We start from the raw sequence: 25,358 nt of genomic DNA, 5'->3' as shown, positions 1-25,358 counted from the left end.
GAACAATACGAGGAGAAACATTAGAAATATGAACCGAAAGAGAATCCTGTAAGCGAGATAGCCGGACAAAAAGAGGGAGGTGGTGATGAGGAACAGAAACTACAGGAGGGGTAAAAGTCAAAGCACGACAGAGGTGAAAGCAAGGATGTTGTAAGGACCTCGCAAGAAAATGAAGACAGTAGCAATCACGGCGGTCCTGGAGAGAGAGGATGCCAGTGTCACCATACAAGCTGAGGGCAGGAGTCGAACGAAAGGCACCAGAGCTGAGGTGCAACACTGAATGGTGCAAAGCCTCAAGGCGGCGAAGAGTAGAAGGAGAAGCAGATGAGTAAACAGGGCAACCATAATCGAGTTTAGACAGGACGAGAGAGGAATGTAAAGAGAGGAGCATGCACCTATCTGCCCCCCAAGAAGTTTGGGACAAAACCTTAAGGAGGGTAAGGGCCTTAGAGCATTCAACTCGGAGGTAAGAGACATGGGGTGACCAAGACAAACGAGTGTCAAAGAATAACCCAAAAAGCTTAGCGGAATTCCTGTACTCAAGGGGATGACCATAAAGCGACAAAGAGGGACGAAGAACGACATGCTTCCGAGTAAAAGTCATAGCACAAGTCTTAGATGTAGAGAACTTGAAGCCATGATCGGTGGCCCAAGACGACACGGCATCAATCGCAAGTTGAAGCCGCCGTTGAAGGAGAGGCGAATCATCACCCCGACAGCAAAGGGTAAGATTGTCAACATAGAGAGTGGAGAAGACGCCAGAAGGAAGGGAGGAAAGAAGACCATTGAGGGCAACCAGAAAAAGAGTAGTGCTCAGAACACTACCTTAGGGTACACCCTCATATTGCCTAAAAGGGGCAGAGAGTGGTACCAAGCCTCACTCGAAAGGAATGACGAGAGAGGAAACTTTGGAGGAAGAGAGGGCCTTTTGGCCTCCCTCAGAGACCTAAAGAATGACGTTGGCACAGAATATGATACGACCAGGTAGTGTTGTAAGCCTTTTCCAGGTTAAAAACGACAGCAACAACGGAGGTCTTTGCAGCAAAAGCAGTATGAATATAGACCTCCAAGTTCACCAGGACATCCGTTGTGCTGCGGCACTTGCGAAAACCAAATTGAGAAGGGGCGAGGAGGTGATGGTGTTCAAAGAACCTTATCAGACGAACGTTAACCATATGTTCAAAGAGCTTGCAGACACAACTCGTGAGGGCAATAGGGCGGAAGTCCTTGGGGGATGACCCGAGAGACCCTGGTTTCCGAACAGGGAGGACAACAGCATCGAGCCAGTCCTCGGGGACTGACGACGACTCCCAGACACAATTAAACAGACTCAGTAAATACTGAGACATGCACTGAGGGAGATGGCGAAGCATCTCATAATGAATGCCATCGGAGCCTGCTGCCGTAGAACTGCAGAGGGCCAGGGCAGACTGAAGCTCAGAGAGAGAGAAGGGAACGTTATACAGAAGGCTGAGATGGGTACAGAAATCTAAAGGTCGAGATTCAAGAATAGGCTTACGAGAAGGAAAGAGTGAGGAAGATGAGAACCAGAGCTAACAGATGAAAAGTGGGAACCCAATTCGGTCGCGACCTGCAACGGGTCCGCCACAAGATTACCACGGGGGTGAAGGACCAGCGAGACATCGGGAACGAACTTACCCGCTATCTTGCGGATACGCTTCCAGATCAGCGGCAGAGGAGTTTCGGACGTAATGGTGGAGACAAAAGATATCCAACACGCACGTTTAGCCGTACAGATGGTCCTACAGGCCACCGCACTCACCTTCCGAAACAAAAGAAAAGACTCAACCGTCTGCCACTGGTGGTGTCTCTTCCAGGCTGCACGCTTACAGCGGACAACCCGAGCACAGTCCACATTCCACCAGGGAACACACTTCTGCATTCCCCAAGAGGAATAGAGTGGAGGGCAGCATCGAAGATGGTGTCATGAAAAAGGAGGAGGGCGCGAGGGAAAGACAGAATGAAGAGGTCGGAGATAGTATCTGGGAGGCTAAAGAGGCACCAGTCAGCCTCGATAAACCGCCACCTAGGGAAGGAGAGGGGAGGGTGAAAAGAGAAAAAGTAACAAGGATGGAAAAATGGTCACTGCCATGGAGGTCATCAAGGACCCGCCACCCGAAATCTAAGTAAAGGGATGACGAGCAAAGAGAAAGATCAAGACAGGAAAGGGAGCGAATCCAAGAGTCCAAATGTGTGGACTCACCAGAATTCAGAAGAGACAGAGAAGAGGAGAGGATGAACAGTTCGAGAAGGCGACCCCGGGTGTTTGTCAAAACCTCACCCCCAAAGGGCGTGTCAACAATTTAAATCACCCAGCAGGAGCACAGGCTTTGACAAGGAGTCCAGGAGGTGTTTAAGATCGGGAAGAGAAAGCGGGACATTTGGGAGGGAGATAAATGGAACAAACCGTGTACCATTTACGCACAAAGACACGGGCAGCAGAACAGTGGAGAGGCGATGGAAAAAGTAAGGGGATGAAGGGAACATCAGAGCGAACCAAGAGAGCAGAAGAGTTATGGGCCCAGCAACAGCTGGGGAGGTGGGAGGGAGAGAAAAAATAATAGCCACGGAAGCGACCAGGATGAGCATCAAGCATCGGCTCCTGGAGACAGACACAAAGGGGCAAAAACTGTGAAATTAGAAGTTAGAGGTCAAGAAAATTGGCGCAATATCCACGATAGTTCCACTGAAGAAGAGACATCGACAAAAAGAGAAAGGATAGCAACAGAGAACAAAGAAGAAACAAAGGTGAAAAAGGAACGTAGCACGTTAAAGAAGCTCAGGGTCAGGATCAGGGTCAGCGAAGTCAGGTTGAGGGGGCATGGGTAAACTGAGTTAAGAAAAAGGGAAAGGAACAGGAGGACAGACCAGAGGTGAGCAGGGTCTGGAGGAGGAGGAGGAGGAGGAGAACACCGAGAAGGGTGGTCAAGGAGAGCAGGAGGAGGAGGGGCAGAAAGAGGGGAGCGCACCTCAGCAAGGGCAGCAACCGAGACGGAAGCGGGGGTCAAAGAAATCCCCCACAGCAGGAACAGGGGGCTCTACCACCGAAACGTGAGGGGATGGAACAATAGGTTATCTTGAGGTTATCTTGAGATGATTTCGGGGCTTTAGTGTCCCCGCGGCCCGGTCCTCGACCAGGCCTCCACCCCCAGGAAGCAGCCCATGACAGCTGAATAACAATAGGTAAAATAGGTACCCAGGTACCTATTTTACTGCTAGGTAACAGGGGTATAGGGTGAAAGAAACTCTGTCCATTGTTTCTCGCCGGCGCCCGGGATCGAACCCAGGACTACAGGATCACAAGTCCAGCGTGCTGTCCGCTCGGCCGACCAGCTCCCTGACTCCCGGATAGAGTCAGAGATAGGGGGCAAAGAAGAAAGCGAAGCCTTCTTACCTACCGGGGAGGAGGATGGAGATGAGCCAGGCTTTCTCTTCTGACTCAAAAAGAGACAGGTTTCCCAGCAGCAATGTACTGGGCAACAGACTCGAACGTCTCAACAGGAGAAGAAGAACGAGAGCGAACAACATGATCTCTGGGAGAGCAAACAACATGATCTCCGAGAGAGCGAACAACATGATCTCCGGGAGAGCGATGGACATCAGCCCGCACAGACAGGTGGCATGGAGAGTCAAGAGACGAAGGAGAATGACAGGAAGGAGGATGAGAGAGAGAGAGGAGATAGAAGACACAGGAGACAAGACAGACTGGGTAGAAAGAAGAGGAACCCCACTACAGAGAACCATGAGGGGGACCCTCCTGGACAGAATGTAAAGGAACAGAGGAGGAGGAGGTGGTGGGCATGTCTGGGTCTAAAGCCTGGAAACGGTTGTGAGACTGAGGAAGGTGGGAAGGACGAGGAGAGGAAGAGCGCAACACACGAGCATAAGAGACGCCAGCGAAAGGGGGGGGAAACGATGAACTTGGCGCCTCGCCTCAGGAAAAGACAAACAGTCCTGGTACTTCAAGTTAAGGACGGCTGCCTCAAGTTTGTAACGTATACACGTGCGGGAGAAGGTAGGGGTGGGCCTCACCCTACCTTCTCCCTTCTACCTTCTTTGTCTCTCTCTGTCCCACACATGGGACAGAGAGAGAGACAGGACTAGAGCATTTGAGGGCACCATGCCCAAACTTCCAGCTCTTATTACAGAGTCGAGGAGATGGAATATACTCCTGAACGGAGCATCTGGCACCAGCAAGAATGACAGAGGGCGGAAGGGTCCTACCATCAAAAGTCATCTTCACAACCCGAAGGGGCAGACGGTGACGACCACGAGGGGGACGAGTAAACGTATTCACCTGAAGGACAGAATGGCTTTGGGCCTCGAGGATATGCTTGATATCCTCGTGGCAGTCCCTCAGATTTCGAACAACGGTGGCAACATGGTGCGGTAGGAGAACAGCGTCAACACTGGCATTTAACTGAGCATTCTTGGAGACTCGAACAGGGAGTCTCGCCAATGCAGGATAAGGTAGCCAAGCAGGTGGCTGCATCCTCAGAAGGAGCTGCAACGACACGGGTACTGAGATGGGTGGGGTTGAAAGTAACAGAGGCATCTACTGAACCAACAAGATGCCTATGAAGGGAAAAATCGTCTGGAGTAGAATCCAAAGGATGGAGGTCCACGTATTTACTTTATTTATCCACGTACTTAGTCCACGTAGCAGGACCAAACAAGGCATGGTAAGAATTAGGATGGGAAGGGAGCATACGGGAGCGGCAGTGAGAATCTCTAAGAGAGAGATGGGTCATAAGGCGCAGTAGTCACAATGAGAGATGGAGCCGTGCAAGGGGATGAGGCGGTCACCACAGAGGGCTTGGGGCTCAACCCAACCACAGAGGAGGGAGGGGAGCAGGGAATAGTAGTCCGGCCTGGGCCTAAACCGGGCCCTGTAGCAGCGGCTACAGAGCCCAGTCTTCCAGGACAGTCCGACTCAGGGGGGCCTGGTCGCCCACCTCCATGAGCCTGGGTAAGAGAAGTCATGCTGTCATCCGTGCATCAATCAATTTAAAGGTTTGGGACCTGGAACCAAGGAATACCACCTACCAGGGCAGCCAGGGAGGCTGAATGCAGGAATTCAGTGCAGGAAGGGTGCATCGTCCCCAGCGGTGCTCCCCCTTTTCAACAGGGGAGTCCTACATCATCCATTCTCCCACACCGGTGCTAAGACCCAATTTCCCCTATCACCCCAGCCTGGGCACCCAACCATCCACTCAGGGCGGCCCCTCACGGGCGACCCCTCCAACGGGTAGTCCGATGGCTCACAAGGCCCCTTCATGGTGCCCTTCTGCACGTACACCACCCAAAGAGGGGGCAGGAGAGGGGGCAAAGGCAACCCACACCAGTCCCAGGGAGATGTACGTGAGCCCCTCACCATGGCAAGGAGGCACCATGGAGGGGTGGTGTTCTAAAAGATTTTCTTTCCCATTCCAATCCCCCTCCCCCCCACAAGCCTCCCTGTCCCACTCTCCTGCCATCCATCCAGTGCCCCCACCATCCATCCAGTTTCCCCATAATCCATCCAGTTCCCCCACCATCCATCCATCTAGTCCCCCCACCATCCATCCATCTAGTCCCCCCCACCATCCATCCATCCAGTCAACTCACCACCCATCCTTCCATCCAGTCTCCTCACCACCCATCCATCCATCCTTCCAGTCTCCTCACCATCCATCCATCCAGTCCCATCAACCATCCATTCATTCCCCCCTCACCATATCTTGAGGTTATCTTGAGATGATTTCGAGGCTTTTTAGTGTCCCCGCGGCCCGGTCCTCGACCAGGCCTCCACCCCCAGGAAGCAGCCCGTGACAGCTGACTAACACCCAGGTACCTATTTTACTGCTAGGTAACAGAGGCATAGGGTGAAAGAAACTCTGCCCATTGTTTCTCGCCGGCGCCTGGGATCGAACCCAGGACCACAGGATCACAAGTCCAGCATGCTGTCTGCTCGGCCGACCGGCACCCCTTCCATCCATCCAGTCTTCTTACCATTCATCCATCCAGTCCCCTCACCATCCATCCATCCTGTTGTTCTCCCAAATACAATATTCAAGTGTGATGGGGCAGTTGTAAGTTGAGGTGCCACTGTACTCAGGTACGGTAAAAATGAGGACCTTATTAACATAATACAGGGTAGAAAATGCAATCAAATCTGCCCATGGTAGGAAAGCAGCATGTAAAGGATTTAGGAATAATGATGTCTGACGATAATGATGTCTGACGACCTAACGTTTAGGGACAATAAGAAGCAAATATTTTGTCAGCCAGAAAAATGATAGGATGGATTACGAGAACATTTAAATTCAGCGATCCCATTACAATAGGTGTACTATTCAAATCATCTGTACTGTCCCATATTGAGTACTGCTCAGTACTCGCTTCCCATTCAGAGCAGGAGAGATTGCTGAAATAGAGGGAGTACAGAGAACATATACAGCATACATAGATGCAATAAAGCACCAAATTTATTGGGATTGTCTCAAAGCTCTCCAAATGTACTCACTAGAAAGGAGACGAGAGAGATATCAAATAATATACATGTCAAAAATACTGAAGGGTCTGGAGGGCCACATCCCAAATCTACACAATAAAATAACAACATACTGGAGTGAACGACATGGAAGAAAATGCAGAATAGTGCCAGTGAAGAGCCGAGGTGCCATAGGCACAATCCGAGAACACTGTATAAACATCAGAGGTCCACGGTTGTTCAACATCCTCCCAGCGAGTATAAGAAATATTGCAGGCATAACCGTGGACATCTTCAAGAGGAAACTAATTAATTTTCTTCGGGAAGTGCTGGACCAACCAGGCTGTAATGGATATGTGGGCCTGCGGGCCGCTCCAATCAACAGCCTGGTAGACCAAGTTCTCACAAGTCAAGCCTGGCCTTGGGCCAGGATTGGGGAGTAAAAGAACTCCCAGAAACCAATCAAGCAGGTATCAAGTAGGAGAGCTAAACCCCAAGAATCCAGCAGACACATAACCCAAAACGACTAGCCCAAGGAGCCAAGGACCAAAGAGAACCCCCGCGGTTCAGACAATGAACCACAGAAGCGCAGTCCAAATAAAGCCGGATCGTAGATCCCCGAGTGACCTGAACCCTCCGCAGCGAAATCCAAACCTCTGCAAACTCCCTCACCATGCTGTGAACCCGACGGAAGGCCGGAGCCCACCGCCCCTGGCTGGTCTGGTGAGGTCACGAAGCTCCAGCCAAGAGATGAGGAGTCCGTGAACACATCGAGCTCATAACACAACCCAATACAGGGAAGAGGAACCGAACTTAAATGAGGACGGATCCAACACAGAGACAAAACTCGGGTCTCACAGGAGGTAAGCTGCAAGAGCCTCCCGAACCTCCTTAGGTGGGACGCGAAAGGCAAAAAAACTCTGGAAAGAAGGAGCAGAGGAATCCAAGGGAACCCAGAACCGAATCTGGGAGGAGCCAACCCCAAATCATACTCGAACAGGGAAGGGGGGGCAAGAAAACTCCTCTCTCTGCAACAACAAACTTTGCAATGAGGGCACTAAAACCCAAGTGGGATCAAAGGGGGTCTAGTCCCTGCAGGTCAACTCCTCCCCCAGCCCTGAGAGCCTCCAAACCAGGCCCTGGGGCAGAGCAGTCCTCTGTGCTCTCTACCCCTGAAGAAAACGCATCCAGGGGGAAAGACGGCAAAGAACGGGGTCTGCTGCTAGATACCTGCTTGATAGGGTTCTGGGAGTTCTTCTACTCTCCAGGCCCGGCTCGAGGCCAGGCTTGACTTGTGAGAGCTTGGTCCAACAGGCTGTTGCTTGGAGCGGCCCGCAGGCCCACATACCCATCACAGCCCGGTTGGTCCGGCACTTTTTGAAGAAAATTATCTAATTTTCTCTTGAGGAAGTCAAGATAGTAGATAGAAGAGGCCAAGATTGAAGATGCCAAGCTGGTAGGAGACAGAAGCCTTGGCAGGAAAGGCTGGCTCGAATGCCTCCGTCTCCGGCTCGAATGGGACAGTCCCCAAAGCTGCCCGAGGCTTGTCTCCAACTAAACCCTGCCCCAACTCCAAAACCTCAGACGTTTGGGAGCTGGCAGCAGGGGGGGAAGGGGAGAAGCATGTCCTTCCCCAGTGGGTGAACTACGCCCACCATGGACTTGAAGGACCTAAAGGCATGGACTGAACCAAGGTCGAGGCGACCAACGACCCCAGGTCCCGGTCCCTAAAACCAAACAGAGCACCCCCGGGGCATCCGAGTGGGCGACCAACCTAGCGTATCACAACAACCAAAACCTACAATGCAATGCATTTGCCACCTGACCCATAAGAACTTCCGAAGAAGAATAGGTAAATTGGAGCACGAATGGGGAGCATGCCTCGCAAGACTCCAGTTCGAAGATGTCACCGACCCAACAGGCAGCATGACGGAGACAAAACAAGTGATCGTCACCCTGAGATCAGGGGGCAATACATCCCTTATACTCACACAAGTATACATCTCAAGATGGGACCCGAATGACGCATCCATCAGTCAGCCAAGCCCCAACTGAGTTTTCCAGGACCCGCAGGGGGTATTGCCTGCGGGAAGCCCAGGCACTGGTGCTGCAAAACCAGATGAGCCAAAGGAAACAACAAAGAGGGAACTGGGCTAAAAACTGAACCCCTATGAAGTGTACAAGAAAGGGTGCCTAGAGGAGGGCCACCAACAACATCCTAAAGAGACTTAATAGTCAAAAGAGGCAGACCACCTCCATGCAAGAAACAAAAAGAAGAAAACCCTGCAAAAGCACAACAGGAGGAACAGGAAACATGGTGCGACAACCAGCAACAACAACAATCCCTACCCAGAGCCAAAGGCCACAAAACCCCAGCTGGCCCCATGGGCGGGGTAAATGCCGAGCAGCAAGAACCCGTATGGAAGTGAACGCCCGAAGACCCTAGGGAAGGCACCCCTAGAACCCAAGGGTAGCACTTACAGGTCACTTAGGAAAGGCAGCCCTAAGTGCATGCAGTCCCAGTACACTACGTTACTCCTGGCCACAGTGCCACAAACAGCTGGAAAACACCACAGGTGCAAAAAATCCAGCAGGAAACTTAGGCCAGGTTTGACAGCTGGCCTAGAGCGCTTTAGCCTACAAACCGAAGAACTGTGGGCAGACAGTGGTGGTCTGGGGCTACCCACTCCCCCAACCAGGGGAAAGGAGAGCTGCACAGACAAGCGGCATGGCGGCAGTAGATGACGTTTGCTTGTTTCTTTTTCGGAGTTCTGTTTCTCTGTTTGGTCTTAGGTTTTTTAGCAATTTCCTACCAAGTGGGGTTTGTTTTGAGATACCTACCTTTCTGGGTGCTTAATCCCAGTTGATAGCAGACATGGGATAACCCTCATACACAAAGGGGGTTTTCCTTGGGCCATTGCTCCCTGAGCCTCTCTGAGGGGGGGCCAGGTTCTGGCTCATGGTCCCCGGTAGGTAGAACTCCATTGATTGAAGCCCCAGACTAATATAGCATATATCAGTCCAATAACTACAGGGAGCCGGAGGGGCTCCTCCACAGAAAATAATTGTATATTATTATTAAAATGACAAGATTTTTTTAGCTATTATATAAACATAAATAAAATCTATAACTTTATCAATAATTATTATTTAAAAAAAATTAACTATATAATAAATTCTATTAAATATGTATAATTATAAATTAGAAAACCCATCTATTATAATTAACAACTCCAATAAACTATAATTATCAATATTTATAAAAGCTATTACCTATACTAATTATCAACAATCATAACTAAAATTACAGTCCTTAACATCTCCCTAAAGCTTTTTATTATTTATTATTTATAATGATTAATTATAATGGGTAGATCATCCAATTATTATACAATATAATGTAATTATTATCTAAGATAATCTAATTATTATCTAAGATAATTAAATCATCTTAAATCATAATTACATTATCTAAGATAATCTAATTATCTATGATATAATTATCAATGATAATCTAATTTTCTATGATAATAAAAATTACGATTATTTTCACTTATCAATAATCATTATCAGTGATACTTGATACAAAACTAATACAAATTAAATAATAAATGCAACAGGCCTTTGAACTGTTTGTTTATGGCAGTGCAAATTTCAGGATATTTAGAAACCTATCTGTGCATGCCATTTGTAAATGTTATGCATTCCAAATATGCATATATCTTACAAGATCAGGTTTGTAAAGAAACACCAAGTTGAGAGTAGACTTTAATAGGATATAATGTTTTGCTTGCAATATATATATCAGAGCCATTGCAAGAAAAAGTAAATGAGGGAGTTTTATCTTCCTTTCTTTAAGAATGTGATTATAACTCAAGATTCAATAATTGGTTGACCCACACTTCTGATGCTAGTGAGTAACTTGACGTCCTCATTTAAAAAAATTGTACTAAGGATTCCTCATATTAGGACTCGATTTACTATACCTAATTTATATGAAATATTTCTGACACACTGGACTGGTACAGTTCATCCTGCATAATATCTCTGCCTCTTTAGACTTCATGAAGGTGAAAAAATCTTTTACATGCATAGAAAGTGAAATGAAATCTCTTTTGCATGAACTCTCATATGTTTTAGCACAGCTGATTTCTCTTTAAAGCTCTTCAGACACACAGTACATGGAAACGGTTTCTCTCCAGTATGAACTCTCATATGTAGTACTAGATGAGCATTTCGGGAGAAAGCTTTCAGACACACTGAACACTGATATGGTTTTTCGCCTGTATGAATTCTCATATGTTTTACTAGAGCTGATCTTTCTGAAAAGCTTTTTAGGCACTCTGAGCACTGATATGGTTTTTCTCCTGTATGAATTCTCATATGATGAACTAAATGTGAATTTCGTGAAAAATCTTTTAGACACTCTAAACACTTATATGGTTTCTCTCCTCTATGAATTCTTGAATGTAGTGCTAAAGCCGATTTCTGCGAAAAATATTTTAGACACACTGAACACCGATACGGTTTTTCTCCTGTGTGAACTCTCATATGTTGAATTAAATGTGAATTTTGTGAAAAATCTTTCAGACACACTGAACACTGATATGGCTTCTCTCCTCTATGAACTCTCATATGTTGTACTAGATGTGAGCTTCGTGAAAAATCTTTCAGACACTCAGAACACTGATAAGGTTTCTCTCCTGTATGAATTCTCATGTGTTTTACTAAAGTTGATTTCTGTGAAAAGTCAGTATGACACACGGAACATTGATGGGGCTTCTCTCCCGTATGAACTTTCATGTGACTTAGTAGATGCGAGTTTTGTGAAAAGTCTTTTAGACACACTGAACACTGATATGGTTTCTCTCCTCTATGAATTCTCTCATGCTGTACTAGAGAAGATTTATATGAAAAGTCTTTTGGACACAATGAGCACTGATATGGCTTCTCCCCTGTATGAATTCTCATATGCTGAGCTAGAGTTGATTTCTGTGAAAAGTCATTTTGACATACTGGACACTGAAAGGGTTTCTCCCCTGTATGAATTCTCATATGTTGTATTAAATGTGAATTTCGTTTGAAGTCTCTTGAACATTCTGAACACTGAAACGGCTTCTCTGCACTATGAATTTTCTCATGTTGCACTAGGTATGATTTCTGTGAAAAGTCTTTTAGACAAACTAAACACTGAAATGGCTTCTCTTCAGTATGAGTTTTTTCATGTTTTGCTAGATGTGCAACTTGTGAAAAGCTTTTTGAACACTCAGAACACTGATAAGGCTTTTCTGCTTTGTCAGTGGTCATGTTGTCCTAGATGTGAATATATTTGTCTATTTGTCAAACATATTATAAAAAATAATAATCTTAGAAAAAGATTTTTAGAATCAGTGAATAAATAAAGTTTCTCGCATTAACTTATGAAAGTTAACTAGAAATTAATTTATATTAAAGTCTTTCAGATCCTTTTACCAGTACTAAGACTCTTTTAGATAGAGTCTTGGGTATCATTTAGCTTTCATATCTTTTAAAAAAAGATGTCAAACAATTTTCTTTAAAGTCTTGTCTGTCAAAATTTTTGTGTATTAGTGATAGACAGAACATCACGGTTCACATGAACTCATGTGTGGTCCAAAAGACTCTTTTTCATAAATTTTTAGTTAGAATACAGATAATTTTTGTCAATTACAATAAGCAATTGCTTCAGCAAACAGAGTAAGTATGGCATGAGATGTTGTAGTGAACAAGGCTTCAGACTCACTTTATTAGGAAGAGGGAAATGACTTAATTTGATTAAACAGCTCACCGTCATCACTTTACTCTTTATCTACGAAGACTGTAATACTGTTGTGGATGATTTCATGGTGTGGCAGTACTGGTTCTCCATAATGCTGCAGTGTAAAAATGGCATGAATCAATGGGAGTTACTTTGAAAATATTTAATATCCTCAACCTTCATTTTCCTATACTATTTAATCTTTTACAGACAAATGCCTCACAACACAATAAATGGTCAAAAAAAAAAACAATGTTGAATGTAATGAAATGTTATTTCGTGGATGAGCCCCAGAGGTTCCCTGGAGCTATCAGACCAATATGCGATATGTTAGACCAGAGCTTTAGTCAATGTAGTTCAGCCTATCGGGGACCATGAGCCAGAACCTGGCCCCCTCAGAGAGGTGCAAGGAGCAGCAAACATACGAATGTCATGGGCACAAGGATAGACCACAGGTTGGCTAGACTTAAGAACCCTGCAAACGACCTGGGAGACCTAAGCCCTGGAACAGGGAATGAGGGAAAACCAGACCAACCCAAAGCGCGTCCCCTGGCCTGACCAATCAAGCATCAATGACCCAAGGACCCCCTCTGGAAAGCGGCCGTCTCGTTCCTTGCCAGAAAAGGAGACGTCTGCAACCGAACAAACCGACCACCAGGACCAAAAGAGCAGAAACCCCCATGCCAGAGAAGAGCATAAAGCTCACCAACCCAACCCCCAGAGACCAATGCCAACAGAAAGAGAGCCTCAGAAAAACAATCACGAACTGAAGGGCCACCACAAATCGAGGAGTCGAGAGAAAAGCGAGAACCCTGTCCAAGGACCAGGATGGCTCAGGTGGTGCATGAGCAGGCTGGAGGTGAAACACAACATGAGAAAGCTTACTGGATGGGACGGAAGTGACAACCACCCTGAACGCAAGCTGGAGCAGTTCTGCCAGCGCCGCATGATACGAAGCGACAGTACTTGGCACCAAATGACGGTCCTGAAAAAGCAGAGAGAGAAAGGACAAGACAACTCGATCAAAGATAGAAGACAACCTATGAAGGGAGAGAAAATGGCGAAAAGAATGCCAGGAAACATCATACTGTTGCCAAGACAAAGCTCGCAGGTGGGACACTATCAAAGAAGTCACCTGATCACCATATAGGTGGTGATAAACCCGTGTCAAAAAGACCATATGCGAAAAGCACAGGAGAAGACCGAACCAGCCATGTACTGGACCAGTCTGATCCGCTAGAAGAGGCAGAGCCATGGAAAATGCCCCGGGGTTCTAACACCGAGCAAGCAGTGCCTGAAACCAAGGCTGGGCCAGCCACCAAGGGGCCACAAGGACGACTCTCCTGTGGTAAGACTCCAACTGTGCCAGAACTTGAAGCAACAGCTGGACCAGGTGAGAAGAGGTACAGGTAACTCCACCTTGACCAGTCCTGTCGAAGGCGTCCACCGCGAAGGCTCCGCAGTCGGGGAAGGGTGCCACATATCAGGAGACACCGAGACCACGCTGATGCAAAGAGGTCCATTTCCGGGAATCCGAACATCCGGCAGAGCTAATGAAAGTAGTCAGGGTCGACCATCCAATCTATGGACAAGGATGAACCGAGACAGGCCGTCCACCAGGATGTTGGACACTCCCGATATGAACTCCACGGAGAGCCAAACCCCAAGAATCCAGCAGATGAGCGACTTGAAGTGACCAGCCCCAAAGAGGCAAGAACCGAAGGGAACTCCCATGGTTCAGGCAATGAACCACAGGAGAACAGTCAGAATGGAGCCAGAGGGTTGAACCCCAAGTAGCTTGAACCCTCTGAAGCATCAGCCAAACCACTGTGAACCCCCGCACCGTGCTGTGAGCCTGACTGAAGGAGGGACCACACTGCCCCTGGCTGGCCTGGCGAGCACAGGTCACAAAACCCTAGCCAAGAGATGACGTGTACGTGAACACATCAAGCGAGAGCTCGGGTAGGCGCTAAGGCACTGAACCCTAAAAAAACCGAAGTGGAAGCCAGCGACGCAAAAGCTGACACAAGGCCCCCTAAAGGCCAAACCCAGCAATCATGAGAGAGGTGTGTTACGACCCTGGATTCCTAATTGGCTTTGCCAGGAAGCCTGAGGTCAAATTGGATTCTTTATATTCATGCAGGGATCAGTCACTCAAGTACAGTGGTACCTCGCATAACAAATTTAATCCGTTCCATGTTCGTCATGTGAAACGGACGTCATACAAAACAAGTGTCCCCCATGTAACCAGTGTGATGCACTGTGTTTATTGTGAAATTCCCCCAGTATGCATGACATCAAATGTTCCCCAAAATATCATTTTTCTTTGCAAAATTATAAATTACCATCCCTGAATATGTCTATGTAAAAATAATTACCAAATTCCACTTACTTTGGCTGTGAGGGCATGGACAAGGTGCGCTGTGACGTCATCAGGGCCTGGTCGCCTGTGTGTGAAGCTCCCAGACACGGTCGCGCAGGCCATTCAAGCACCGCGTGTTGCCACAAATATATTTTCAAATATTTTTTCTATGCATTTCCAATGCGGTTTTATTTGTTTCTTTTATCGTATATGATGCATATTTGTGACCTTTACAATATGTATAGTGTAGAATGTTCATAATTTTCCATGGAACTGTAATACATGTGTCAGTAATGTGTCCACAATAAATGTTTACTGTCACAATATTACGTGGTAAAAATTCACTAAAATTACAATATGTACAGTTTCACATACTATTTACACAGTAACACACTGTATTACACACTCAGTACTTTGGAGGTGCGTAATAGTCAACGAAGTAGTCCATGGTACACAGCGCGACTTTGCTCTCCTTGCACCAGCTACAGATAGATTTTCGTTTCCTGTTTCATCGTTCTGTGTCCTTGCAAATAACGCACTCGCGTGCACCCTTGGCTTTAGTACTTGTAGGTGGTATGTTGCCAAGCTTGTAAAGCATAAGGTAGTATTGAAACGATTATAGGAAAAGCTCAATTTGTAAGGTAGTCTTGAAAAGATCGCTTTGTAAGGTCCCACACAGGAAGATATCTAGCTAGCCTCAAAGAGTGTCCATCAGTCAGGAAGAGATTCAGGTATTCTTGAAAATATCAATGAACAACACCACCATGGAAGCCGCTAACACTGTTCATCTATGCTACTTGTATCAGATGCATCATCACTGAACGCAGAAAACAATTCATCTATGTATCATCTATATAAATTCTGTATCATCCTCATAGGTGCTGTATCACTGGCATCCGACCGTTGTGTTAAGCCCTTATTGCGCCTAGCTTCACCAGTGTTATGACCCTTATGTTCTTCAAACAATACTGTCTGAATTGTACCGACTGAGCACAGTCTTTCAACACCGTGTGGGACAGGTGTTTGAGAGCCAGAGGCACGTGTGCTACAAATGGTTGCTCACACAGTACTAACCCAGCCAGCAGCCCTTGTCTTTCATATTCGTTATAGCAAAAGGTTCGTTCAGTGTTTGTTGGGTAGGCTGCTCGATTATGACAATCTTTCTTTGTTTCAATTGTGTTCCATTTGTTTTGTATTTGTCACTTACGTCTCAATAATGGAGCAGCCTACCCGACAAACACTGAACGAACCTTTATGGCATTTGTCCATTTTTCAAATTGTTTCAACAGTTCTTTTATTTTTCGTTTTTTTATTTATTTAAGAAACATGGAGCAGCCGACCTGTAGACCACCAAACGAACCTTTTTGACATTTGTACTGGTTTTCAAAATTCTTCATTTTTTTTATTTTTTACGTTTTTTGTATGTAAGAAACATGGAGCAGTGTTTTGGGACCCTAAGTGTACTCTAGGGTGGCTAGAGAGACCACGTGTGCTAAAGTTTACAGTGTTACTTATGTGCGTTCTAGTGGCCCTTCAGGAAAGTAGTCTTTACCCTAGTTTGCTGTTGTAAGCCTTGTATCCTGCGTATGTGGATTCAACGAGTTTAATGTAAGGTAGAGGGGTAAAGTATTTATTGTATTTTGTATATGGGGGGGAAGGTTATTAGAGGGTTTAATAAATAAGTACTAAGGATTTAGGAGTATCCTTTCACCCTGTTTGGAGTGGAGTAGGTGATTAACCTTTAGACTGCAGACTTTTAATTAAGACAAATATTATTTGCTGGGAAGTGTCTTCCCTGGGGGGCGGGGCTTTACCTAACTCTCACTATTTTAGGAACTCCTTGACATTAGCTATTGGCCCTCGCAGAGCAACCATTTGCCCTCACAAACAAAGTGGAAGGGGTGACCCCGAAGGAACCGAAACAGACACCGAAGCCAAACCCAACCCAGCTGGTAAACCAGCACAGCAAAGTTCAGAATCCTGCACAACTGCTCGAGCACCCACTGAGTGATGCAGGACCCTCCCCCCCCCCAAAAAAAAAAAAAACAGCCGGAAGTCGTTAACCCTCAAACCACTAGGGGTCCAAATCGATTCAACACCCACAGGCGCAACAAAAAAAAAATAATTCCAAAAAATTCTTTCGACTTATAAAGTGTTCATTTTTGTTCTCTGATCACGGAAAAAATAACAAAAAAATCGTAGGTGGCATATTTTAGCTGCAATCGGGTAGGGAAGTCTGGCAAAAAAACCAGCGTTGAATGAAATGAAACGCCATTTTCTGGGTGAGACCCGGAGGCTCCCCGGAGCTTTACCAGGCTGATATGCTAATGTCAGACTTTGGCATCAGTCATGTGTATGGAGTTCTAGAGCCTACCGGGGACCACGGCCAGAACCTGGCCCCCTCAGGGAGGCAAGAGGAGCAATGGCCTATAGAAACTCCCCATGTGGTTGGAAGCATTCTATGTCTGCCATCGACTGGGTCAATTATCCAGAAAGGTAAGCATTCCAAAACAAACCCCTATTCTGGTTAAAATTGCTACCAAAAGCCGAACTAGTGGATAGAACTCCTCAACAGAAAACAAGCAAACTAGTATGACGTCACACGTCACCGCGCCGCTGTCTGCGCAGCTCCCCCCTCCCCAGGAGGGGGAAGGGGGAGCCCCAGACCTCCCACACGGGCTATCCACCCATCAGTTCTGAGGCTGGATGTCAAAACACACGAAAAACCGCCGACCGGAGGGAGGGAGGGATGCCGGGGAGCCTCCGAGTCTCACCCAGAAAATTGCGTTTCATTACATTCAATGCTGGTTTTCTGGGGGGGAGCCCTGTCAGCTCTCCGGAGCTAACTACCCACAGAGGAAGGTCAAAGGGACGAAACCGGGAGGTGGACACAACGCACCCCCCAACGAAAGCGAGACAACCGGCAGCAAACGCCAACCCAAGGCGTCACAGCCCTGAAAGGGCCTGTGAACAACACAAGACAACGAGCAGCAAGGCCCCTGTACGAACACCAAAGATCCGTGCCTGAAAGACAGCAAAGACACATCGCTCAGATGGCAGCGAGAGCAGCGAAGATACGAATGCCACAGGCATGGGGGGAAGAACACAGGCAGGTTAGCCGCAAGAAAACTGCTGACAACCCGGGACACAGTCACCCGCGAACCAGAAAGAATGGAACTGGATCAACTCAAAACGCGCCCCGGACACAGATGCCATGGCACGCAAATAACAGCAGAGGGCCACCACTAAACACAAAACACGACACCCGCGGCCCCACCAACCAAGCACCAACAAACCAAGGCCCCCTCCAGAACGCAGCAACCCCATCCCGTGCCAGAAAAGATGGAGACTGCTGCCACCGAACAACCAAAACGCTAAAACTGAAGGAGCAGAAAACCCCTGCGGAGGAGCAAGAAGCCCAGTGACCCGACCCCCAGAGGCAAACTCCAACAGGAGAATGAGCTGACGAAAAAACAAACCGGAACCGAAGGGGCACTACCAACCGAGGAGAAGACAGAGCACGCTGACCAGAGACCAGGACGGAGGTGAAACAACGCACGAGACAGCTTACTAATGGTGCAGAAGCAACACCAAGACCGAAAGCAAGCCGAAACGGCTCCTCCAGCGCCGCACAAAAAGAGGCAACAGTATGTGGCAAGACGACGGCCCCCAACCCCCACCAGAAAAACCAAGCCGACGCTAACAACTGCAGCCACCTAAGAAGGGACAGGAGGAAAAGGAAGGACCACCAAAATACCCCATACTGTCGCCAAGAAGAAGTACGCAGGTGGGACACCTACCACGAAGCCACCCGACCACCAACCGGAGGTGAGACAGCAAGGCAGAACATAAGCAGCCCCGACAAGGCCCCTCCGAGCCCAGGAAAAGGCATAGCCGCGGGAAGATTTCGGGCGCGACCACCGAAACCTAGGCGGCACAAGGAGAGGGAACGTCTGCCGAACAGAATGCTCCCCCAAGCAAGCAAGCCCGGTAGGAGAGCAGAAACGACGGGTCCGACGCAAGACATCACAAAACCCCGAAAACCCAACCAGCAGGGCAAGCCAGGAAAACCGAAGAAGGCGTAAGGGTTGCCACCAGATACAGTACCCGAACCAAGGGGTACGAGCAATGAAAACAGACCGAGACAAATAAGGACACCCTAGGACACAGGCTGAAAGAAGGCCGAAGAAGCCAAGGAACGCACGCAGAACACCCCTGCGGCAGAGGAGGAAACAAAGGAAACGCACAAGGAAGGGAAGCAGTAGAAACCGACCCCCCCCCCCCTCAGCAGCAAGTGCAGGCAAAACCGACCAAAGGAGATGCCAGGAAAACGACTGGGGAGAGGCAGGACGAAAGAGCTGAAGCACAAACCCCAGGAAACAACCAGGGGTGGACAATCAGGCAGGGATAGAAACCCCCCCGCACATGGGAGGGCCAAGCCAGGGACCCGAAGACCATGAAAAACAACAAGCAAACCCCCATACGCAAACCCTTGGCACAAAACAGCAGCAAAGTGCCACACCACAACCGGACACAGGAACAAGGACACGCCACCGCGAAACACGTAACCAATGCACACGTGCAGCAGCAACAGGCACCACCGCAACTTGCAACATGGAAATAGCAACTCACTTCTGCAAAAGCAGAGAACGGTGCAGGCAGACCCCAGACAGGGCCAACGGAGACACGACAGAACCCAGCAGGCCCAGGAACCTGCACACCAGGCGACCGACGGCAGAGAAACCCGCTCGATACAAGCTGGACGGGGTTCTGGGAGTTCATTTACACCCCAAGCCCGATCCGAGGCTAGGCTAGACTGGTCAGAGGGTGGCCCACCAGGCAGCTGCATGGAGCGACCTGCAGGTCCACATACGCACCACAACCAGGATGGGCCGGAACTTCCATTCGAAAACAGGCAAGTGCGCCCTGGAAGTCCTCGGACGCACCGACAATATGGCGTATGCTTGCAGGTAAGACGTGTAACAACCGCAGACCTCTGAAGGTTATACAGTGTTCCCCGATTGTGCCTATTGCACCACTGCACTCCACTGGTACTATCTCGCAAGTTCTTCCATATAGGTGGGACCCAAGAGCCAGAGCTTAAACCCCGCAAGCACAGCCAGGAGAGCCCTACCAGGTGAGTACATAACCAGCACCACAACCCACACACCTCATAACACGCAGGAGGTGTGTCCCCTAAATGACTCTAGCATGGGTTGGCCATGCACATGAGTGGGGCTGGAAGGGTTGAAAAGGGACAGTCACTGGTGTGCGAACGGTCTTAGTCGTACATAAATATACCTAAATAAAGACAGGTATAGAAACATCTCCGCATCCAGCGCCTGACCAAAAGATGCCAGACCACAGAAACTCACCTGTCGAATGGAGGCACGAACGTGACACGACCCAACAGTGCCCAGAAGATCCTGGGAGCACCGCCAGGTGAAGAAGCCAGAGCCGGACACACAGGAGAGGAGCAGGGTAGAGGCGAAGGAGGCGGCACACAACCATGACACAGGGAAAACCTCGGTGTCCTCCCCACAGCTGGAAACCAGGACACCCCCGGAGCGAAGGGGCACATACTGGAGCAAGGGAAAAGAGCGAGAGGCGAAGCACCCGAGAAAAAAGGGCGCAAAACACCATCACTGAAACACACCGCCCAGACCAAAACAAACTCCACGGCGCATGTGCATGACACGCTGGCCGAACCGCACAACCCGCTCTGCGGGAAGGCGCCAACCAGGACTACTGCACTAGAAAAGTAGCCAAAAGAGGAAGCAGGAACAACAAAACCGGCCAACGAAGCGAAGACAAAGAGCCCAAAGGGAACCCAACCGGGCCACAAGCAGCCCAACCGGACTAGGAGCCGACAGAGGTTCCAATAATACGGGAAGTAGCGAAAACCTTCCCGACCCCTCGAGAACACAGAAGCAAACACCAGTCCCGAAGGCACACAAAGGCGCAGGCGCACCTGAGACCAGAAGTCACGTAAAACCCCAAGAACGGAGAAACATGACGACGACACCGTCCCAAAAAGGGGGAAGCATCCACCCACAGGACGGAACCAACTGACTCAAAGGCCAAGGAACCAAGCCCGGGGAGGGGCCGATGCCCAACAACACGTACTGCGAGTGGGGAGGAAAAACCCCACTCCGCGTAACCACAAGCCTCGCCTAGAGGAGGAGAAAAACCCCCACGGGGTCCTACGGGGCCAAGGCCCCCCAAGTCAGCCCCTCCCCAGCCCCGGGAACCCACAGGACAGGCCCCGGGGCCGAGCGGTCCCCCCAAAGCACCGGCAGTACCAGAAAACCGGGGCAGCCGCGAAAACACTAAGGAAGGGAGCCCACTGGCAGACTCTTATAACACGGCTGGAGGAACAGGCTCAAATGCCCCTGTCACTACCCCGGAAGGGGAATTCCCCGAGACTGCTCGAGTCTCAAAACCATGAAACCCCGCCCCGAACCCACAGACGGTAAGGAACCGGATGCAGGCACGAAGGGGGAATCCAGGGGAAAGACAAGGGGGAGTGGAAGGAACCGAAGCAACCAACAACCCCAAGTCCCAACACGAACCAAAACGGGGCAGCCCCGGGGCTCCCGGGGAGCAAACAAAAGAGAGCATTGCCACCACCAACGCTCAAAGTGCAACGCCCCTGCTGCCCGCACCCGCTTCATCAGCACAACTGGGTAACCAAGCCACAACGAGCAACAAAACTCGCACGACTCCGGGTCGAAGGTGTCACCGACCCCACAGGCAGCAGACGGAGGCAAAACAGAGAGTCACCCAGAGACAAGGGGTGAGAGCAACCCTCAAACTCGCTTTTATTTATGGAAGCGAGGGGGGACTCTGGGGTCACATCCATCGGACCCGCACGCCCCCAGGGGTTTCCCAGGGTCCCGAGCGTTTACTATAAGAGGACTTGCGCTCAGGTAATCCCAGGCAGGGTACTGCTAACCGGTGCCCAAAGCTACCAAACAACTTTCTAAGAGCTGAACCCCCGGGACGTGTAGACTCACGGGGACCTAGTAGAGGGTACCACCAGAAATATACTCAGAACACAAGGGACACAAGGGGTAAGAACGAAGGCAGATCCCCCACCAGGTAGATAAACAAAAAGAAAAAGAAAACCCTGCTAGAGGTCAGCGTACCCAAGCGGAACAGAGCCGGCCGCCATGATTGGTAAAGACAAGCTGCACAGTACCCTGCGCCCCACCAGTGTAAAACTGCCCCTTACCCTAAGGCGAACAAGGGAGACAGAACACCCGAGCACACAAAGAGCGGCCGAAAACCAAGCAGTAAACGGCCTAGCAGGGGCAGACCCAAGAAACTTGTGGAAGGTGGCCCCAAGCCCCAAGGGGAGTACTTACAAGGCACCTAGGGAAGGGAACCCTAGGCGCATGCAGCCCGAGCACTGGAGAGTCACACCCGGCTCACGCACCACCTAGAAGACAGACACCACACTCTAGGTACAGTGCTGAAACAACAACTGGAGCTGGTGCACACAACCGGTGCCAATAGCATCAGCCGAAGATCTGATGGGTGGATAGCCGGCGTGGGAGGTCTGAGGCTCCCCCTTCCCCCTCCCGGGGAGGGGGTAGCTGTGCAGACAGTGGCGCAGTGACATGTGACATCATACTAGGTTGCTTGTTTTCTGTTGGGGAGTTCTATCCACTAGTTCGGCTTTTGGAGCAATTTTAACCAGAATAGGGGTTTGTTTTGGAATGCTTACCTTTCTGGATGCTTGACCCGGTCGATGGCAGACATAGAATGCTTCCAACCACACGGGGGTTTCTATAGGCCATTGCTCCCCTTGCCTCTCTGAGGGAGCCAGGATATGGCCGTGGTCCCCGGTAGGCCCTAGAACTCCATACACATGACTGATGCCAAAGTCTGACATTAGCATATCAGCCTGGTAAAGCCCCAGGGAGCCGACGGGGCTCTCTCCAGAAAGGGGCGTTGACAGAGCTTTCGCCAGATGAGGTCTACTTTGCTCAAGCTGTCAGGCGGCAGTTGCCACAAATATATTATTACTAATTATTTCAATGTCTCTGATTTTTTCTTAGTTTTTTTGCAGTAATATTAGAGTATTCAATAGAGTGAATTGTGATATATTTATATAATAAAATGTGTGAACCATCGCTGTACTCAAAATTATGGTGTGCATATTAGTGATTCAATTATTATGTTCATAAAATAATAAACAAATAGTTTTGCTGTTATTACACAATATACAAAGGTTATATATAAGTATCTGCATGTTTTGCTCACTATAACGAACCACTAAGTTGGTATTGTATGTCAAAATACAACGAGGAGTGACCGCCACACACCAGCCAGTCACTCGCTGTCAATCCCTCCATCAACAATACCTCACTCACTCTCATTCTCCTCCCATAATACTGTTTTTCCATTTGTTCACTATACACAGACGTTATATATAAGTATTTACATGTTTTGGTCACCATAACTGTGCATCTAAGCTTGTATGGTGAGTGAAGGCACAAAGATGTAGCTAGGGAAGCCGGGACACCACGAGCGTAGCTCTCATCCTGTAACTACACTTAGGTAATTACACTACTTAGCTACAAAGATGTAGCTAAGCATTATATGACAAAGAGTGCTGGGAAGACGGGACACCATGAGCGTAGCTCTCATCCTGTAACTACACTTAGGTAATTACACTTAGGTAATTACTCACACAGTCACCTGATGGCGGCCGCCCTCAAGGCCAGACACACTAATATTTCTCCTCTAACAATACTGTTTGTGGTGTTATTACGCTATATACACACATTATATATAAGTATCTACCTGTTTTATTCACCATACCTGTACAAATAAGCTGGTATGGAGCCCAAAGATCATAGTGGCCACCAGTAAACAACATTGTAAGTCGTGCAGATCACGCACCTCCCTCACCAAAATGGCGTCTCCCAACCTACTCCTATTGCTGTTATTACACTATACACACGTTATTTATAAGTATCTACATTTGTGTTCACCATAGCGAACCACTAAGCTGGTATGGTGAGTGCAGTCAATAAAAGGTAGCCACACACAGTCAGAAGACGACGCCATCACCCTCCCTCCCACAGCATTACTCCTCTCTCCATGGAGCACAGTGCTAAATATCACCACAATTCTGCTATTATCAGAATCCTGGTCCGTTTTATCACAGTCAGGGGTCTTCTGTAATACTATCATTGCTAAATAAGAGCATGAACATATATATTGTGGCATTTGTAGGCGATGCTGTAGTCACAAGCTGAACAGCGGTGCTGTGAGCTCATGCTGCGTGTGTCAGCCTTGGTGGCTCGCTCACTCTCACACCCAAGAATGTTGCCTGGATTTTTTTCTAGGTGGCATCTGGCAACTATCGGTCATGGCTGCACTATAGCTGCCCCTATCCCAGGCAGGGTGTTTAAATTATAGCGCTAGACATGAAATCATATACAGGGATACCTCGGTTTAAGAGTTTAATCCGTTTGATCTACCTACAAGATCAAAAGAGCAGAAACCTCTGTGCCAGAGGAGAGTCCCGAACCGGAAACAGCCAGGAAACCCACCTGAGGGACAAAGACGTTTCGACCACACCCAAGCGTACCCACTCCAAGATGGCTGACAGAGCGCAGGAGAAGAGGCCTGTCCCACCAGTCCCGAACTCCCGGAAGGAGGAGGGATAACCCAACGCCACCACAGGCCACAAGAAACAACCCAAAATGACTACGAATAATGGGACCAGGCGTGAGCAAATAGAGTGAGCCTCTCGTCCATCGCCCTGTGAATGGGACGACCCGCGAAAGAACCGATGCCCCTTACAAGAAGATGACTGATGAGCAGAGCGATCACCGCGCCAACCAGACATCGTCGACTCCGAAGGCAGTGCCAGCTCTGAAACTGGCAACACTGGCCTACCATGATGGGAGGAGCTCCAAGCCCTGACATGACCCTTCCGGGAAGACCCCCCATGGGCACCCCAGAGAACCAACAAGTCCGACATGGGATGACAACTAGAAGAAGCTTCTAAGTGGATTCCAAGGATTGAGCACCGCCTGAGGGCACATAAGACGAGAAACAAAGAACAGGGACACGGCCTCCCTCAGGATTGGCACAAACTGCTTCAACATGGCAGCCGACTCCCATGCTGCCAAGATCAGTGCACCAGAGCCAGGATCGGCACCAAGCACCTCCACGCATTCCAAAGTCAGACAGTCGACTTGCATTCCTCCAAGCCAGCCTGAAGACAGCTCAAAAAGGGAAAAGAAACACAAGACCGAAGCCAAATGGCCAGGGTGTGCAAGTCCTCAGCAACCAGGGCAGCCAAAAGGGAGGGGGACCTGCACATGAAGCTGTACCAGGCCAACATCCCAAGGAAGGGCAGGAGCAAACAAACACACACACCCCAGGTAATCCTGAACAACCGTAATGGCCTCTCACCACTCAAGCATGCAGGACCGATAGAACATATGCCCGCCCCCAACGAAAAGATACGACAGTCTGTCAACCAGGATGACTCCGGAACCTCATAACGCACCAGTAAGGAAAGGAAAACAGAACTCAAAAGAGGCAGGATGCATTATCAAGACATAATCTGGGTCGCGCAGTTGGTAAGCCGCAATGGCCTCTTGCACCTAATGTGGCGGGATGCAAGAGACCAAAAACCTCCAGAAAAAAGGGACCAAAGTCCCCAAGGGAACGCGGGAAGGGGTTGATGCCATATCAAACTC

General features: G+C 48.8%; 1 protein-coding gene across 13 annotated transcripts in view; it reads right to left on the bottom strand.

Moving 5' to 3' along the window:
• The window catches only part of LOC123755975 (zinc finger protein 271), a 179,124-nt gene that overhangs the window by 56,211 nt on the left and 97,555 nt on the right, over positions 1-25,358 (bottom strand). For 6 of the 13 annotated variants that reach the window (XM_069324106.1, XM_069324102.1, XM_069324113.1 and 3 more), the window contains exon 2: positions 10,249-12,384. The exons of 2 other annotated variants lie outside the window; for them this stretch is intronic. In XM_069324106.1, the coding sequence (XP_069180207.1) occupies positions 10,577-11,800 (1,224 nt within the window). In that variant the 5' untranslated portion in view covers positions 11,801-12,384 and the 3' untranslated portion in view covers positions 10,249-10,576. Of the gene's footprint in view, positions 1-10,248; positions 12,385-25,358 lie in introns of those variants that run through there. 5 more of the 13 variants (XR_011228412.1, XR_011228413.1, XR_011228415.1 and 2 more) reach the window with 1 other exon arrangement.

The sequence above is a fragment of the Procambarus clarkii genome, chromosome 2 (assembly GCF_040958095.1).
Source record: "Procambarus clarkii isolate CNS0578487 chromosome 2, FALCON_Pclarkii_2.0, whole genome shotgun sequence".
Taxonomy (NCBI): domain Eukaryota; kingdom Metazoa; phylum Arthropoda; class Malacostraca; order Decapoda; family Cambaridae; genus Procambarus; species Procambarus clarkii.
The sequence above is the reverse complement of the archived record's forward strand: the minus strand, read 5'-3'. Positions and strand labels throughout refer to the sequence as shown.